This window comes from Zootoca vivipara, chromosome 6 (genome assembly GCF_965207765.1).
Source record: "Zootoca vivipara chromosome 6, rZooViv2.hap1.1, whole genome shotgun sequence".
In the NCBI taxonomy this organism is placed as follows: domain Eukaryota; kingdom Metazoa; phylum Chordata; class Lepidosauria; order Squamata; family Lacertidae; genus Zootoca; species Zootoca vivipara.
In genome coordinates this window covers 18,167,836-18,187,257 of record NC_142589.1, presented here as the reverse complement: position 1 = coordinate 18,187,257, position 19,422 = coordinate 18,167,836, and the positions used below count along the sequence as shown (strand labels likewise).

Sequence of the window (19,422 nt, the reverse complement as noted above, 5' to 3'; positions counted from 1 at the left end):
GTTTCTTATTTGTTTTGCACATGGAAACATTTATTAATCTGAAAGCATTTCTAAACAGCTTAATATTTAAAAATCATCTCTATGTGCCATTAAAAAAAAAGCAACGTGAGAACTGTGCCAATTATTTATGTTGAAGTAGGGTCATAGCTGGGACGCGAGTGACGTTGTGGGTTAAACCACAGAGCCTAGGGCTTGCCGACCAGAAGGTTGGCGGTTTGAATCCCTGCGATGGGGTGAGCTCCCATTGCTTAGTCCCTGCTCCTGCCAACCTAGCAGTTTGAAAGCCCGTCAAATTGCAAGTAGATGAATAGGTACCTCTACGGCGTGAAGGTAAACAGCGTTTCTGTGCGCTGCTCTGGTTCGCCAGAAGTGGCTTAGTCATGCTGGCCACATGACCCGGAAGCTGTATGCCGGCTCCCTCGGCCATTAAAGCGAGAGGAGTGCCGCAACCCCAGAGTCAGACACGACTGGACCTAATGGTCAGGGGTCCCTTTACCTTTAGGGTCATAGCTAAGTCTGGTCAATGCCAGCTTTTTAACATGGTGATGTATCACCAGCCAAACATCTTGATATAGTGATACATCGTGATGTTGAAAAGTGGAGGGAGGAACAAGCTGCATCGGCCCCGGCTCCACAAGGCACTGGGGTAAAAACCGCCTCAGCTCGCTCGGTGGCAGCAGTGCTGGTTTCACCCTGGTGCCCCAAGGGCCAGGGCCGATGCTGCTTGTTCCTCCCTCCATGTGCTGGGCATTGGTGACAAAGGGAGCCGGGTGCAGGCAAGCCCCACCCACAATATACTGCCAGGTGAAGGCACCATCACGCTCTGGCTCTCAAACAGGCCTAGTCATAGCTAAGTGGTAGAACATCTGCTTTGCGTGCAGAAGGTCCCAGATTGAATCCCCAGCATCTCCAAGTAGGGCTGTGGAAGGCAGTCTGATTGAGAGCTGCTGCAAGTGATTGTAGGCAGATCTGAGCTGGATGAACCAATAGTCTGATTCTGCATAAGGCAAGTTCCTATGTAGTCTCGGGTGCGATCTGCAGAATGACAGGTATGGTTAAGAATTATCCTTCACATCAAGAGGTGCTCAAGCGACGTTTGCGGGGGTGTTGTTTGTTTTTTAGAAATTTGATGAGTTGCTGCAGCTCGCTTCGAAGGGACGGCACACAAACGTCGATATGCTTGTGAAGGATGTTTATGGTGGAGCCTACCAGACGCTGGGGCTAAGTGGAAACCTGATCGCCAGTAGTTTCGGGAAATCTGCCACAGCAGACAAAGGTACCTTTTGAAAATTCACTGTGTCCTGCTGGTGCGGTGATAAAACCCGTGAAAGAACCCATGGGTTTGTCTGCTGAGTTGCTGCCTTGCTCTGTCAGTCTTTTAAAACAAACGAAGTGTATGTAGGTTTTACTCAGAGTAGGCCATGGACAGAGCTCACCATGTAATTTGATTCTGATGAGGCTGCAGGTCTAGTGTTGAATTGACCAAGCAAGCCCCAGAGTTGCTGCTGGCTTCATCCTGATTCATTCCAGAAAACCACCAGAGTTCCCTTCAGAATGAATTCTCACGCATTCTTACTCATCTACAACTGGGATAGCCAATGGGGTGACCCTCTGGATCGGGCATCCCCAAACTTCGGCCCACCAAATGTTTTGGACTACAATTCCCATCTTCCCCGACCACTGGTCCTGTTAGCTAGGGATCATGGGAGTTGTAGGCCAAAACATCTGGAGGGCCGCAGTTTGGGGGTGCCTGCTCTAGATCCTGTTGACCCACAACCCCCATCAGCCTCTGGCAGCATGCCCAAAAGATGGGTAAGAAGGGAGTTGTAGTCCAACAATATCTAGAGACCACCGCGTTGGCTACCCCTGACTCTAAAAGAATCCTCTTGGGTATGTTTGCCTATCTCTGGATTAAAGGGACAGTCTTTTCTTCTGGGTGCCATATGCTAGAGGTAGCAGCAGGGCTAGAGCCAAATTTTTAGGGGGCACACTTCACCCCCCCCCCTCTGTCTCTTTCTTTCTCCTCACCCAGTAGGCTGTCTGCTCTTCCCAGAGATCTGAACTGATTACTTGCAGACGACTTTTACAATTGTGCTGTGGACCATAAGTTGTTTACCCCTACTTTTTATCTCTTTCCTCCCTCTATCGTCCTCCTTTTTAGAATTTTCCAAAGAAGACATGGCAAAAAGCTTGCTGCATATGATTAGCAACGATATTGGGCAGCTGGCTTGCCTCTACGCCAAACTCCACAACCTGAACAAAATTTATTTTGGAGGCTTTTTTATTCGAGGCCATCCAGTCACCATGCGCACAATTACTTACAGTATTAATTTCTTCTCCAAGGTAATGAATTATTATTATTGTTGTTGTTGTTGTTGTTGTTGTTGTTGTTATTATTATTATTATTATTTGGTTTTAGTTTTCAGGGAATGACTAAAGGTGTTTGTTTGGTTTGCAGCTGTGTGATTAAGCCAGGGGTGAATAATCTGATGCCCACTAGATGTTGTGGAACTCCATCTCCCATCTCCCCTGGGCTTTGGTTATGCTTGCTGGCCTGATCAGAGTTTCGAGTCCAACAATATATGGAGGGTCACAGCCTCCCCATTCCTGGAGTGTGTAAAGCAGGGTGTGGGTGTGTGTCCAGCCTTTTCCCCAGAACCAGGACGCAAGGCAGCTTACAAAAATTAAAACAAACACAGATAGCTGAGAACATAAAGGTTAAAAAGTAATTAAACTATAACAAAATTAATAGCTGCAATCCACCCTTTCAGATTTGTCATGCTTCATAATGCCTGTAAAGAAACAGGTAGTCACTGATCTAAGCCATGCTAGTCTAGAGACATGGCTTTCTTTTTAATGTGTCATTTATTGGAAGCCCTAAATAATGACCCTTAATTTTTGTGCATTTGAGTAGTACTAGCATGAAATGAGTGAGTCAGGCAAAACTAATGACAGGGAAATTCATGCCCTCAGTGGCTGCCTGGTTTGTTTGTTTTTGCAAAATATCCACTGCAGTATTTGCCCCCGTTGTCTTTGTTTACCCCAGTGTGACTGGAGGCAGCAAAAAGCCCAATTCAAGCGCCGTGTTTACGCTTGCAGAATTTCTGTGTGAAATAGGTCTTGGAATCCCTGCACAAAGTCAGGGTTGCAGCTTACGATCTGTGCTTGCACTTTTGTTAAGAGCTGTAAACACAGTAATGCAAAAAGAGCTTTTCAAGCTATTGGAGGCTGTCCCAACACAAACATTTTCATGTTGTGGCAGGGAGAGGTTCAGGCCTTGTTCCTGAGGCATGAAGGATACCTGGGAGCCATCGGGGCGTTTCTGAAGGGAGCCGAGCAAGACAGTAAGTACAGAACACCAATCCAGCGCTCTGAAAAAGTTTGCAATCCCCTGTGGGGAGTCCGAACCGCCTGCCAGTGGAAAATTAAGTCTCCTGCTCCAGCCATTCTTGGACTTCTGGGCATGGAGCTCCCAATTTCTCACTCCATTTACTGTGGTGGGTTTTAAAAGAGACTTGGCCTCCTCATCAGCCCGCCTGTTTGTGCCAGAACATGGCGCCGCCACCACCTCCTGCCTAGAAAAAGGAGGGGGCAAGTCAAGCCTCCAACAGTGACTTTTCCCATAACAAGTCCCAGTTGTGACAAGGATAATCGGCCAACACAACGTAGGATTGTCAAGTTGGTCATCTGTCCATGAGAAGTCTCTTCCTTCTCCTCCTACCCCACCCCCTCTCACCAGGGTATTAAGAATGTTTACTCATGTTCCCACTGTTTTATTATTGGAGAGGGTAAAAGTCTCTCTTCTTTTCCCAATTTTTGCTCAATTGTTCTTGTGATTTTCTAGCCAGATAAAACCATATAGGCATCTCTTGAAAGCTTCCAGGCACTCACCAGAAGGAATCCAGGTTTTCACACAGCTTAAAGCTTTACTGCTGGCAAAGAGTCAGGGCCATTTCCTTTGGGCTGCATCCTGCTCAGTACTGCATCCTGCTCAGAATAGACCCAGTGGAATTAATTAACCTTGGTTAGTTCTGTTGCCTGCACTGGGTTTACTCTGAGTAAGCCTAGTGTCAGATGTAACCCTTCGTGACCGTGACTATGGTCATTCACCATCAGAACATTGTAATAGGTAAATATGATCGTTAACTTTCATTTGTTTTCCCCCTAACCTTTTTGTTTTTTAAACCAGGGTTTCCCAGACTTGGGTCTCCAGCTGTTGTTGGACTACAACTCCCACCATCCCTAGCTAGTAGGACCAGTGGTCAGGGAAGATCGGAATTATAGTAAAAACAACATCTGGAGACCCAAGTTTGGGAAACCCTGTTTTAAACCCAGTTGTATGATCCAACAAAGTTCTATTGCCTTCCCCAAACACCTGGCTTTATTTGCTGTTTGCTTTTATTCTTTGTACAAGAGATCGTAAATCCGTGGCATGTGTGGGAATCTCTCTCTCTCTGCATCTTCTTGTATGTTCTTGCCTTCAGCTAATGGTTCTGTTTCTCTCCTCCTCAACCCCACCATCTACTAGATCCTAATCAGTACAGCTGGGGGGAAAACTACGCTGGCAGTTCTGGGCTCATGAGCACGTCGCCAGACATCTGCCCCATGCAACGAGAAAGGAGCGGCACGGTGAGTCTTCTTGGGATAGAGCTGCGCAGGTGAGAAGAGGCTGGCTGCTGGACCAGGCCAAAGGCCCACCTGATCTCACTGTGGCCAAGCAGATGCCCATTATTGGAAGCCTGACAGCAGGACCTGGGACTTAAAAGACGTGTAGTTATGCTAGATTGCCACTAAGGCACAGGTCCCCATGGCGTTTCTTTCCCCAAGTTTCTCCAGGCGTAAACCACATGTGTTGGTGCAGGTCTCCTGTCTAATCTCATTCTATACTGATCACAACCTTTTCTCCCCGCTTCCCAAGTTTGACATGTTGGAAATGGATCGTTTGGAACGACCGCTCGTCAATCTTCCCTTGCTGAAGGATCCATCCACTTACATCCCGGACACGGTTGACCTCACCGACGATGCCATGGCTAGGAAGTACTGGCTCTCATGCTTCGAGGAGGCCTTGGACGGGGTGAGGGCCTTCTCTTAAATGTGTTGCCGCATATGTTGCATGGATTTGCAAGGGGTGTGTGCAGATTTCCTAATAGGAAATTGAAGCCCATGGAAGTCTGTGGAAACCCAGTAGGCTTAAACGGAGATCTTGTGCTTAAGCCTCTTTTTGTATTATTATAAAGGTACTTTTCTTGTATCTTTTCTATGTACTGGCTTGTGGTTTGCATTTTGTGCCCTACACTCTTCTGAAAGAGAGATCTTGAAAGGTAGCAGGGCAGTGAGAGAGCTTGTGCAAATTTGCTGTGATGCCACAAGCCCACTTAGTCTTCTGGGACACCCAACAGTGTGTGTGTGTGTGTTTGTGCACATACACACACACACAGAGAGAGAGAGAGAGAGAGAGAGAAAGAGAAAGAAAGAAAGAAAGAAAGAAAGAAAGAAAGAAAGAAAGAAAGAAAGGGGACTCTTTTGAGATCCCCCTTGCTCTGCAGTTTGGAGAAGGATGTTGGAAAGATCTGGCTGGCCCTTGTAGGGAAACAGGAGGCCCCACACGCACCATATATTTAAAGCAGTATCATACTACTTTAAACAATCATGGCTTCCCCCAAAGACCCCTAGGAAGTGCTGTATGCTGGGGTGCTGAGAGTTGTTAGAAGACCCTTGCAATTCCTAGAGCAGGTTAATTTTCAGTCCCTCTTCTTGGAGAAACTCCACCTAGTGCTGATGGAGCTCTAGATAGACATTTGCTCCAATCCAGAAGGGTTCTTCGTATGAAGCCGCCATGTTCCAAATCGGACCACTGTTCAGAATTTCCTATATGAATTGGCAGCTGGTTTCCTCCTGCCCGGAGATGTGAGGGATTGAATCTGGGACCTTTTGTAAGCAAAGCGGTTTCTCTGCCTCCGAATGACGGGTCTCCTCTGCTTCTCTTCTGCTCTTGACATTGGTGCAAATGGAAGAGCACTCAACCCCACTTTGCAAACCATTTTTACATGTCAGAGAGGTTTTGTGGGTTACGGAATTAGAGCTTAGTTCAGGGAAGGGAGACATTTTTCAGCCAGGCGAGCAGGGGCAGAGCCAAAAATAGGTAGAACAGCTAACATGTCCAAGGACATATTCCAGATTCCAGCCAAGCAAAACTACTCAAGGAGTCTATGAATCAGGGCTGGTGAGGGGTGTGACCAGAAAGGGTCCAAGGGGCCAGAGAGACCTGAAGGGCCACGTCCAACCCCAGGACCTCATTTTTCCCATCTCTGGGTTAGCTGGTAAGCTAAGCCAGTGTGTGTAGACCCTTGGAGAAACTCGAGGTTTCTTTAAATAAATAAATAAATAAAAATATGTCAGGGGATTATCTGCCCTCTTGCATCTTTGATGTGTTTTGCTGTTTGTTTTGTTTTTGGTCAGCTGCTTTCTTCAAACCAGTGCAACTATTTAGCCTAATCTAGAGGGTTTGCCATTGTCATTTATCTTTGCCCCCAGCTTCATCTGCTTTCATTTTCTATGTAACAGCAACAAAAGCCACAGTTGCAAATAATAATGCCCTTGGCACTGCCTCTCCATCCCTCTGCTTTCCTTCCTTCCTTTGCCAGGTCGCGAAGCGAGCTGCAGCCAGCCAGCCAGAGTCTGTTGATGCAGCTGAGCGAGCCGAGAAGTTCCGGCAGAAGTACTGGGACAAACTTCAGACGCTCCGGCAGCAGCCTTTGTAAGTCGGTGCATGCGGGACGGCAGCGGGTTGACTTAGCCGGAACAGAGTGCCCAGCTTATGCACATTTTAAACATCGCTGGGCATCTCATGAGCTGCTTGCTACTGTTGCATCCTGAGTAATTCCCACCAGTTTTGTAAATAGCTATAAAAGACGGCTAGTCTTTATCCTCCGTGAATTTTGCTTATCGATGGCCACTAGGCACAAAGGACACATTCAAGCCAGTGCGACTGGGGAAGGGGTATGGTCTGGAGTGAGTCCTGAGGGCCAGATTCGGCCCCCAGGACTGAGTTTCCACACTCCTGAACTGGATGTATTCGGGAAACCCATAAGCAGGGCACGAGGGCCATAACATTCTCTCTCCTGTGATTTTCCAACAACTATTAAATCAAAGGCTTACTGAAGGGAAGTATACAGGGAACAGAACTTGTAGCCTTTGATAAATTACCCTCCATGACGGTCTAATCAGTTAATGGCTGTCAGCGCATGGCATGGTAATTACTTCCATAGTTGGGATATGTACTGGAAATCTTTCCTTTTGTCTGTCCTTTTTTTGTCTCCATTCAGCTCCTATCCACTCTTCTTTTGGTTTATTTTATACAGTATGTGTGTTTGAAACTCTCTATCCCTTGCTTTTTGAAGAACTTCCTCCCCAAAGCAGCTGATGATCTCTTTAAAAAAGCAACAACCACCAACTCCACCGCAGTGACATGTAAAAATAAGATACAACCGAACAGCATGCCAGCGTAAAATGTGAAGAATGGAATATAAAGCAGGATGCCAATCATAAAACGCAGTATGAAGCTCTTAAAAACCCAGCAAGGAGTAAAAAGTGCAGAAGGAAACAGACTAATTTGGAAAGATTAGGGAGGGAGGAAGGTTTTCAACCGTGTTGAAAACAACAATGCTGGCTGCTTGCTTCACTCCTAAGAGAATTCCAGAGAACCATGGAATACCTTTTGAGAGCAAGCCACTTAATTATCTTGAGATGCATGAGAGATGGATATAACTAGCAGAGCAAAAGTTGCCATTAATTGCCCTGCATGGCTAGAAAGGGGAAGGGCAAGAGCTCAGTGGCATAGCGTCTGCTTTGCATACAGAAGGTTCCAGGTTCAATCCCAGGCATCTTGCAAGTAGGACTGGGAACATCCCCTGTTTGAATTCCTGAAGAGCCTCTGCCAGTCAGTCTAGACCAGGGGTAGTCAACCTTTTTATACCTACCACTCACTAATGCATCTTTCTTGATGGTAAAAATTTCCTTACTGCCCACCAGTGCTCGATGGAAGAAGGATTCAGCTTGTGCTGTAGAACCCCCTACCGCCCACCTAGAATCCTGAAACGCCCACTAGTGGGCGGTAGGGACCAGGTTGACAACCCTTGGTGTATACAGTACTGGGCTAGATAGACCAGTGGTCTGATTCAGTTACAGTGGTGCCTCGCTTAACGAATGCCCTGCTTAATGAAATTTCCGCTTAACGAAAGGTTTTTTTCGAGCGGAGGTTGCCTCGCTAGACGAATTCGTTTTCATGAAAAATTCGTCTAGCGAATCGCGGTTTCCCATAGGAATGCATTGAAATTCAATTAATGTGTTCCTATGGGCAAAGAAAAAATTCAAAAAAAATTCAATGCATTCCTATGGGATTCGCTAGATGAATTTTTCATTATAAGAAAAGACCTGTGGAACGAATTGAATTCGTCTAGCGAGGCACCACTGTACTGTACTTATAATGAAAAATTCGTCTAGCGAATCCCATAGGAATGCATTGATTTTTTTTTTAAAAAAATTGCCCATAGGAATGCATTAATTGAATCTCAATGCATTCCTATGGGAAACCGCGATTCGCTAGACGAATTTTTCATAAAACGAATTCGTCTAGCGAGGCAACCTCTGCTCGAAAAAACCTTTTGTTACGCGGAAATTTCGTTAAGCAGGGCATTCGTTAAGCGAGGCACCACTGTATAAGGTTTCTGTCTTCTCGGTTGACCCTGTCCTTTCCCTTTCATCTTCCCCAGTGCCTACGGCACCTTAACTGTTAGAAGTCTGCTGGATACAAGGGAGCACTGTTTGAATGAGTTCAACTTCCCAGATCCCTACTCCAAGGTAAGTGTTTCCTCCTTAACCTTCTGGCTGTGCTCAAGTAAGCCTTAGCTTGCATCCAGCTAAGTCCTACTCAGAGTAGACCCATTGAAACTAATGAACCCCAGTCAGCTGTATTAACATCACTGGGTTTACTCCGAGTACAACTAGTGTTGTATACAACCCATAGATTCTCAAATCTTTTCTTTCCCGTGAGCGGTAATAGACAAACTGCAGATTCGGGTCCCTGCTCTGAGGATTTTCCCTTCAGAGCAGTTGATAAAGAAGAGTCCAGAGTAATGGGGTAAATGTACAAATGAATGCCTTGCATGTATGCATGACTCTGGTAGTGAGAAAGTGCTGTGAGATACCAATGTTGCTAAAAGATGGAATTGTTTTGTTGAAAATTGGAGCACAAGATGCAGGGATGTAAGACTAGAAAGGTACCTGTTTTTGTAAATAACACCTTTTTTTAAAAAAAAGCAACAGACGAAATAGGCAACACCCCTTCCCCACCCTCCAAAAAACAGGCAGTCCAAAAAAAGCATTTCCATTTGAAAGCTTTTATAGCAGGGACCCAGGTATAATACTTTTCATTATTTCTATAATTAGGGAGCCAACAGCAAAAAGGTCCCGTCTCTGAATCCTGTCAAACTCATTGTTCTTCCCAGCACCAAACTCACATCGCTGCTTTGTAACGAAGAAGTTACTGCTGGGTTCTAGAAACATCCACCTCTGAGCATTTTTAGCAATTTCTGTGAGAAATGGCTCTTTTTATATGCTCTTGTCAGCTGTGGTTATTCATTGATCCCATTGGAGGCCACAAAGGAGAGAGCTTGGAGGGGTGGTCTTTGGGGGGGTGGGATAAAGTGCTTCTAAAGGAATTGAGCCTTTTCCTTCCTCCCTGTACATATCACCTTGTGCCTTACTTTCTTGCAGGTAAAACAGAAAGAAAACGGCATCGCCCTAAAGTGTTACCAGAGTGTTATTGACTCTTTGGATTCATTAGGCTGGGAGGAGCGGCAGTTCGCTCTGGTGAAAGGACTTCTTGCGGGGAACGTCTTTGACTGGGGGGCAAAAGCAGTCTCAGAGTAGGTGTTCTAACCGTCATTGTGCAGCTCTGCATTCGCCCTTCCCCAAAAAGACTTTGAATGCCCCTTGTATTTTATTTCTTCTTTTTCTAGCAAGTGCGCTAATGACATGCTTTGCCATCTGCAAATCAGTTTACGTTCCATTAATGGTATTTGGGTGTGGCTAATTCTCCCCATATGACTGAAGTGGGCAGATTAATTCCCTTAAACACACACACACACCCTTCATTGCATGAGAGATCACCTCATTAGCACTTAACCTGGTTAGTAACTTGCTGACATGATAAATACAGAACCTAGCAGTATGTGTAGCTTAAGGCTGCCATACTGGGATTTCACCAGGGGGGATTTCTGAAAGGCGGCACTTTGTGCTGGATCTTAGGCAAGTCAATAATAAAAAAAAATTGGCTCAACAAGTTTGGGGTTAACAAAAAAACAACTCAACAACTTTTGGGGTGTCCTGCTTTTTACTTTTTGAAATATGGCAACCCTAGTGTAGCTGTAAGACTAATCAAGCATTTGTTTCCCTAGCATGATGATGATAGGGGCATGCTAGGAAGCCTCACCCCCTCCAACACATCTGAGTCCCTGTTTTTTAAAGTCCTTGATGAACTGAAGGCATTTTTCTGAAGTGTGGAGTCTCCTCCTCTTAGAGGGAGACTTCTTCTCTGATTTTTGAAATCTGTGTGTGTGCGCGCGCACACACACACACTGATATTTGATGAAATGGAGCATTAAGGGGGGGAATGGAGCATTAAGAATTGCAATCCAGCCCTACTTCCTCTCAAACTGGCACCTATAAATAGGGCTGGATGGATTATATATTAGTGGAAATAACTCTGGCAGTGGCTGGTAGGGCAGGGAGCAGGAAGCCCAAACAGGAAGTGGAGCCAGCGCTGCCATCTGAACTGGATGTAAAAGCAAGAAGGCATGCAGGTGGGGGGTGGGGGACTGGTGAAGGGCAGGCAGAGGTTAGCAGGGCACAGCCCCTTTCACAAGCCGGAAGGGACATAGCTAGCATCTGTTATCTTCATTTAGGGATGGACTGTAGCTCAGTGGCTGGAGCCCCTGCTTCACATGCAGAAGGTCCCAGTTTCAGTCCCTGGCATCTGCAGGTAGGGCTGGGAGAGACTCTTGACTAACCCTGGAGAGCCACTGTCAGTCAGTGTAGACATTACTGAGCCAGGTGGACCCAGTGCTCTGACTCAGTATAAGGGAGCCCCCTGTTTTGAGTCTACTGCGTGGTCCAGTGGCAGAGGAAATAATCCTCTCCTACAGTTTCAATCCCCAGCATCTACAAAGAGCAAGTCATGGGAAAGACCTGCCCTTTGCCCAAAACTATGGAAAGCTGCTGCCAGTTGAGATTTAGGCCAAACTGGGCTAGGTGGTCTGATGGTCTGCTGCTGCAGGCGACTCTTTCATGTGCCTCCCTGCCAGTCTTCTTGCAGTGGGGCTCTCTTCTTCCTTCTCGAAATGTCTCTTTACACTTTTTTAAAAAAATAATAATTTGGACAAAGTATATCTGCTGTCCTCTTTTCCAGGCTCACTACTGAGAGATGTTTATTTTTTAATAAGTAAATCCTGGAGGGGTAGCACATGCCTGTTCAGCTGCAGAGCTCTTTGGACCAAGCATCCCTGCAGAATCTCACATGCCCCCCCCCCACATTCACATTCTTCCTTCTCTTTCTCTCTCTTCCCTGATGCCCAGCGTTCTTGAAACGGAGCCGCAGTTTGGATTCGAGGAAGCCAAGGAGAAACTGCAAGGTATTGGGCAGGAACTCTCCCTTTTGGTATCTTTCTGTGATATCTGCATGTATCAGGTAGAGGGCGTCCCTATCATTGGGCGGGGGGTGCCCTACGGCTGGTTGCGAATGCGGAGCATCCTTAAGAGCAGGTAGCTGTGTAAAAGCCTCTAAGCCAGGCATCCCCAAACTGCGGCCCTCCAGATGTTTTGGCCTACAACTCCCATGATCCCTAGCTAACAGGACCAGTGGTCAGGGATGATGGGAATTGTAGTCCAAAACATCTGGAGGGCCGGAGTTTGGGGGTGCTTGCTCTAGGCTAGGGATTGGGATGTTGCTGGACCCCTGTCTGAAACCCTGGAGTACTACTGCCAGTCAGTGTTGGGACATTATTATTATTATTATTATTATTATTATTATTTCAATTTATATACTGCCCTTTATCCAAAGATCCCAGGGCAGTGTACATTAAAATTTACATAGTGTAATGTCAGGGGATTGTTGCAGCTACTCTTGAGTAAAGACGCTCCAGCCTGCTCTGTCTTTAAGAGCTTTATTGTGCATACTATTTACAGTGCAGAGACATCAGAAAACATGACTGCCTAGTCTGATTCAGAACCCGGCAATGGCGCTTGTCTGCTTTTGCACCAGCACAATAGTCTGGGAACCCCAAAACACCGCCCCCTTGCCCTACGTCTGGGTGCATGACCCGACGTGGGCGCCGGAAGGGGCTGCGTTCCTTCTCCAGTCCCTTGGCTGGAGCGTTGCCGAGACTCCAACATCATCCTGCGCTGCCCTTCCTCCTCTGGCCAGCCGGGTCGGTGTTGAGGCTCTGATACGTCTTGGAGCCCCCTCTCCATCCCGCTCCATTCCTCATTCCCTCCTCCTGACCCGCTGCTAGCGCTGTCACTGGGCGAAGTGCTGGTCAGGATGACTGGGGGAAGGTCCCTGTAGGGAGTACCCCTGACATGTAATAATAATAAAAAATCAATACAACAATCAGCGAAAAAATCATAATAACAGCCCCCCCCCTTTAAAGGCCACAGATTGTTTAATGGCTGAAAGCCTGGGTAAAGAGGAATGTTTTTGTCTGGTGTCTAAATATATGTAACAAACATGCCAGGTGGTCCTCTCTGGGGAAACCGTGAATGTGGAGCCACCACAGAAAAGGCTCGTTGTTGTGTTGTCACCCTCCAAACCTCTCGCAGAGAAGGGCCTCGGATAACAAGCCCAGCATCTGGGTTGGTTTATATGGGGAGAGGCAGCCCTTAAGGCTGCATCGTCTTAAGAAACAAAATAAAATTATGTGAGCAGGAGAATTTAAAAGTTCTGCAAAGTGGTTGGTAGCGCCCACTTGGGCTCTTGCAGATAGCAAAGTGTGGCCCACACCAACTCCTACCCACGCCTCGCGTCCTGCGCTGAAAGTATGGGGTCACCTCCAACATTGGTCACACTCCAAGTAGACCTATTGAAATGAATGGATATAACTCACTCGGATTAGAGTAGAACCTTATTGAATAACAAACCGTTGTCCGGAGTTTGCCCGAGCCAACGAAATCGGGCTCGTCTTGGGAAAGGTTAAAGTGCACACCCAAGGAAACATGTTCCAATCTTAGTTCTGGCACCAGAAGTGTTACTTTGAGCAAGTGGCCTTTTCCCAGCTGTGGGAGGTTCAGCATTCTCTGAATGTGCAGGTGTGGCCCTGAAGCGTACACTATTATTTTATTTACTATGAATATTAATACCCCTGTCTTTGGACTGATTGCTTCTCAAGGTGACTTGCAACAGGCTAAATTCCCCACCCTCTACCCCAGGCCAATCAAAATATCTTGTACACACCAGCAGCCCTTCGGTTGGGCAGTCTCTGTGCCGTTAAACCCTTGTACACACATCCTTTTAGCTGCTCCTCTGGCCAAAAGATAAGGACGGGCTGGTCTCCCTCTTGCCATAGTGCCATAGCTCAATGGCCAAGCACCTGCTTTCCATTAAAAAGGTCCCAGTTTCAATCCCCAGCATCTCCAGGTGTGACTGGAAATGTCACCTGTCCGTAATCCTAGAGAGCTGCTACCAGTCACTGTAGACAGCGTTGAGCTAGATGGAGCAACATAGTTTCAGGCAGCTTCCTATGTTCCTCAAGGACAGGGGGTGTAGCTTCCAGTGCTCCTTAGACCTCTGGCCATTAGAGGAGCCCAGAATGCTTCCCTTCAGATTTTCTTGAGCAATTGACCTGTCAATAACATTTTGATAATGTGTTGGTTTTTGTGCCATTGTACAGAACGCCCCTGGCTCGAAGATTCCTACAATGAATGGCTGGCACGACTCAAGGTATTATTATTATTATTATTATTATTATTATTATTATTATTATTATTATTACTATTACTATTATTATTACTACTACTACTACTGCTACTACTTAGCAAGGTGCCAAGGCAGGTTACAACAAGCTACAAGCAGTCACTCTTAACTACTGGATATAATGCAGCTGGACAAAAGAAAGGGAGGGGTGTCTCCCCTTTTCAGCTGCAGATCGTTGAAACGGATACGCTTTCTCTCCCTTTTAATATTCCTTATTTTAAGACAAGATAATTTCATAAAAGAAGGATGCAGAAGAATACAGCATTCCGCAATAAACAAGAAGACTGTTTTGCATGCAATCAGTAGCTCAAGTACTAAAGTGAAAGAAAATGGAGCAAAGAGGGTTTGGATGATAATACTCTGATGCGTGATTACCTCTAAATATAGGAGGAAAATGGATTTTGAACATGCATTTTATGAAGTAAGACCAAGTGTAAACCAGAACAATGTGACATTAGAAGAGGAAGATAGACAAGATTCTCCCTAGATTTCTGATTTCCTCTCTAGAACAGCTGCTTTGTATAAGAAAGGAAGCCACTTTTTTTAAAAAGTCATTTGTACTTTACCTATGGCAGAACCTCTGGGTTTTGTTCTACATTAACAAAATCCAAAGTCTTCTCGGTCATTGTCCCTGCTTAGCATCTGCTTTTTGTGAGATTCCTGTGTTGACGTTTCAGCCACTTGGCCGCCAGCCACAGACCTACGGAATCCCATAAAATAGCCTATTTAGAAATGCCCAGTGAAGACAGGACTTGGCCCAGACCATTACAAAGGCTATCAAAATGCTTGGCATGTTTTAAAATGCGAATCCATAGAAATAACTCTGGATTTTGCAATGTCCTGGTGTCCAAGGGGGCTCTGGCCCAAGTAGTGTGAGGGAAAACTGACCTACACCCTTAAAAAAAAACCAACTAACTATTGTGACTTCTGCCCCACCCCCACAGATTTGGATTGGAGATCCCTCCATATGGAGCCAAAAGGAAGGTGATGTGGGTGCCAACTGCCTTTCAGGCTGTGCCATAGCTTTGAGCTTGTTGAATTTGAGGAACAGGCAAACTCAGAGCAGCCAATGGACCTCTTTTGCTTTAGGGCAGACATACTGCATCTTCCTACAGATGCCATTTTTCTCAGGCAAAATCTGTTGAAAGAGTAGCCTATAGACTTTCCATCAAAAGTTGTTTCTTGTTTTGTTTTGTTTTTGTTTTTTGCTTTTGACAAACCTAGGCTTACAGTCCTAACTCCACTTACCTGAGAGTAAGATCCATTGAACTCAATGGGAACTCACTTCTGAATAGACCTGGTTGTGGGTCGTACTGTTAACTCCGTGTACATATTTTAACCTGTAGCCTGTCGGTGCTTTTCTGAATGATGCTTTTCTTTTTCTTTTACAGGCCTCCCCTCATAAATGTGCCTTAATTTTTGCAGATAACAGTGGAATAGACATCATATTAGGCGTCTTCCCCTTTGTCAGGGAGCTGCTCTCTAGGGGAACAGAGGTCAGTTGAATTACGGTGACAGCCTAAGGTAAACTGCCTCAAGCTAGCTCATCACTGTTGATGTTGTTATTTGAGAGGATATTCCCTTTATAAAGACCTGAGGAACGAGGTCATCACCCCACTCCTTCTAACCACCCCAGGGCGCTCAACCATGGCCACAATGCATTTCCTTCTATCAGACCTAAATGACCAGACAACAGTTAAGGTTGCTAGCTACATTGCTGGGGCAATTAGAATAAGGGCCACCAGCTGATTGATAATTCAGGATTCTAATTCGTGCTTTTATCAAACTTTTTTTCTGTATACACTGTATTGTTTTATTGTTGCTATGGCCTTTGGCTAATGCGAATAAAGTTTATTATTATTATTTGAGAGGATAATGGCATAAGTAACTGGGGGGAAAGATACATACGTATGTGTTTCAGCAAACTTGCCTTAGCTCCTCATGGATCGGATAGAAGGAACTATCCTATACAGAACCACTTGGTGGCTGGGAAGCTCTAGTGCAGGCATCCCCAAACTGTGGCCCTCCAGATGTTTTGGACTACAATTCCCATCCTCCCCGAACACTGGTCCTGTTAGCTAGGGATCATGGGAGTTGTAGTCCAAAACATATGGAGGGCTGCAGTTTGGGGATGCCTGCTCTAGTAGAAGCTATATGTTGGACTAGGAGGTTAATCCCACCTCCTGATGCTCTCCTACAGTTTATTCCTTCACTTCAACTCACATACAGAAGTGTGCAATGAACTTTTCACACTTGGCCAATATGGCACTTGCCTTTCCCCTCTGTGTGTGTTCACAGGTTATATTGGCTTGCAATTCTGGGCCTGCGCTAAATGATGTCACCTACAGCGAGTCCCTGCTTGTTACAGAGAGGATAGCAGCTACAGATCCTGTCATACGGTGAGGACCAGTACGGTGTTTCTTCTCTTTGTGCCGGCACGCTTTTAAAAGAGAAGGTTTGAGACTTAACGCAAAGTTTGGATTGCTGGTGGTTTGCTGAGAGATCAGAAGCAGAGTTTCAACTATACTCTGCTAAATAAAAGCTTAACGTTTTGGGGTTTTGTCCTGTGATATTCAAGGCCAGGTGGCCCTCCAGATGTTCCTGAACTTCAGTTCCCATCACCCCCAGCTATGCTTTCTGGGGCTGATGGAAGTTTTGTTCAGCAACATCTGGTGGGCCAAAGGTTCTCCACACCTGGTTAAGACCAAGGGTTGCTTCAAATCCTGGTTTTGTTCAGAGTAGACCCATTGAAATGGATGAACGTGACTAACATAGGTTCATAATTTCATTGGGTCTGCTCTAGGTAGGGCTTCGTTGAGTACGGCCCTTAATTTTGCATAATATTCAAGAACTGTTTTAAGCCCAAGACCTGGCAAGTGTGTAGCATGTGAACATTGAAGCTGATCTTAAAATTATGCATCTGCCTCCTTTTAGAGCTGCCTTGAAGGAAGAGAAATTGCTCTTGGTACAGACAGGCTCAAGTTCACCCTGCTTGGACCTCAGGTAAGAGGTCTCCTTCCTGTATATTACGAGCCCAAAAAGCTCAGGTGATGTTAACAATCCGGGGGAAAGTCCTCCTTCTCACCACAAGGGGGCAGCAAGTGTTTGCTTTTTTAGGGTCTGTAGAGCATTGTGGTTCCACTGCGTTGTTCTGAGTTTCCAGAAGCACGTCAAAAGCACGATGCATGTCAGAGTTTCCTGCCACTTGGGAAGAAACCCAGAAGCAGAATGGGGCAGCCGTGAAACTGACACGCACCACCCCATTCTGAAGTGTCACTGACATAAGAGCTTTGTGAATGGGACCATAATGCTGGACATGCCCCTTAACCTAGGCAAACCGCGGGCGGCCTGTGTAAAGTGCTGTTGTCAAGGACAGGGGCAGGGCCACAAACTTCACCAGCCCTGCTTCATGTTGTTTAGTTGTGTCCGACTCTTCGTGACCCCATGGACCAGAGCATGCCAGGCACTCCTGTCTTCCACTGCCTCCTGCAAAAACTCCCTGCTTCGTAGCCTCCTTGCTTGTTTTTGCCTGGCTGGAATAGGCCCTTGAATTCTGATGATGCTGGTGAACTAACCCACAGTACAAAGGGTGGCATCTGCATTTATTGCTCCGCCCAGTTTTGCCTCTGGCTCCACCCACCACTGCCAGGCACCATGGACTGGCTGGACACAGAGGAATGTTGGGAGGCACCAGCTGGGGAACCCCCAAGGGAAGAAGGCTCAGAGCCCAGGGATTGAGGGTGGGATGACAAATGAGGGAGAAGACTGGGAGGAAGAGGATGGGTTGGGAGCTGAAGAGGCAGCAGGGCTTAGTGAGCTGGGAGAATCCATGGTATAGAGCATTCCAGAATCGGAGGCAGAAGCTGAAGCAGGAGAATGGAAGGAGGGAGGCCAAGAGGCAGAGACGAATCACGCTGGTGTAGAGTCATGGGGGGTGCCTCCCCCTCCTGCTGTGAGAAGCTCCCCCCCACCCCTTGTCTCCCAGAACCAGAAGAGAGCTGAAACAGATGGTGCTACATACAGGCACAGTCTCCTATTGATTGGAAAAAAAAACCCTTGAGTGGAGGAGACTTGGGCAGCTGTGGGGAGGCGGAGCTGCTGTGCCCATTAGGCCTGGCACTCCTGTGCAGATTGTGAGGTGTTGTTGTTTTTTTGCTAATAACTATTAGCTCCAACTGGCACAGTGTGATTTATGGCTGGCTCGCTGCTGACACCAAAAGGTAATGGGGAAATAAGGTTCCCTATCCCTGGTATATAATCCAGTGTTATCTGTTCACACTGCTGTACAGCACCGGCCTCCCTTCCAACCTGTCTTGGGAGTCACGTGATATGTGCAGTTAGGTGTGAGTGTTCCACCTCCGTCTCCCTTTCACCCTGAACCAGGTAGGCAACCCCCCCCCCCCCGCAAAGGCCTGCCCAGGTTTCGTGGAGTTGAGCGCTTTCCCGTCTCTCCCCCGCCCCCTTCACCAAGCTCTCTACACCTCATTTCAGCCGTCTAGACAAAGGTTTGGCCAACCTGATCCGGGAGCGGAAGACCGACCTGGTCATCATCGAAGGAATGGGCCGCGCCATCCACACCAACTACTATGCAGCCCTCAAATGCGAGAGCCTCAAGCTTGCCGTCATCAAAAACTCTTGGCTGGCCGATCGCCTCGGCGGGAAGATCTTCAGCGTCATTTTCAAGTATGAGGTGCCCCTCAAATGATCGGGCGAGGAGAGACTCCAGGGGGTGAGCGGCGGCGGGAAACAGGACTTGCACTAGTTTTACTTTAATTGTAAAGAATGTATTTTTATTACCACAGGGAAGATGAGTTCACACAATTCCGTATTTATATTGTGCTTTTATGATTTAAGGAAAGCGACAATATGATTCATTATATATATATATATATATATATATATATATATATATATATATATATATATAATGACACACAAACACACACAATTGTTCACATATATATACAGTATATATCTTTATATAGATATAGGTGTGTGTGTGTGTGTGTGTGTAATGGATTATGTATCTCACTCATATTGTTTTGGGTTTTCTCTTAATTTTTTTTGTAAGTGCTTATCTTAATGCTGTGGTGTTTGCAATGAGAAAAGACTTGATTTTTTTCTTTTCTTTTGTGAGACATTCATATTGAAATATTTAAATGCCAGTGAAGAATGTCTTTTTATATTTTGGCCTAAATATACACCAGCCATTTACTTGGCAGATACCAAATAGAGTTTTTAAAGAGCTGGAGGAGAAGTCTGTTTTTGCTTTTGATCCAAATACTTCGCTCCCATTCCCCACCCCCACTCAGTAGGATTTGCTCAGAGGTTGCAGGCCTGGAAGGGTTGCTTTAGAAATGTGAAGCAGGAAAACTAGCTACAAGAGACACTGTCCC

The 19,422-nt window shown here is 46.2% G+C and overlaps 1 protein-coding gene across 1 annotated transcript in view; it reads left to right on the top strand.

Moving 5' to 3' along the window:
- PANK4 (pantothenate kinase 4 (inactive)) overlaps window positions 1–19,277 on the top strand; it is a 31,241-nt gene extending 11,964 nt beyond the window's left edge. The window contains exons 6-19 of the mRNA XM_035119830.3: window positions 1,123–1,276; window positions 2,162–2,343; window positions 3,263–3,344; window positions 4,529–4,629; window positions 4,919–5,074; window positions 6,645–6,757; window positions 8,772–8,859; window positions 9,775–9,926; window positions 11,635–11,690; window positions 13,944–13,993; window positions 15,418–15,522; window positions 16,325–16,425; window positions 16,961–17,029; window positions 18,518–19,277. Coding sequence (XP_034975721.1) covers window positions 1,123–1,276; window positions 2,162–2,343; window positions 3,263–3,344; window positions 4,529–4,629; window positions 4,919–5,074; window positions 6,645–6,757; window positions 8,772–8,859; window positions 9,775–9,926; window positions 11,635–11,690; window positions 13,944–13,993; window positions 15,418–15,522; window positions 16,325–16,425; window positions 16,961–17,029; window positions 18,518–18,731 — 1,623 coding nt within the window. The 3' untranslated portion in view covers window positions 18,732–19,277. The remainder of the gene's footprint in view (window positions 1–1,122; window positions 1,277–2,161; window positions 2,344–3,262; window positions 3,345–4,528; window positions 4,630–4,918; window positions 5,075–6,644; window positions 6,758–8,771; window positions 8,860–9,774; window positions 9,927–11,634; window positions 11,691–13,943; window positions 13,994–15,417; window positions 15,523–16,324; window positions 16,426–16,960; window positions 17,030–18,517) is intronic.
- The last annotated feature ends 145 nt before the right edge of the window (window positions 19,278–19,422 follow it).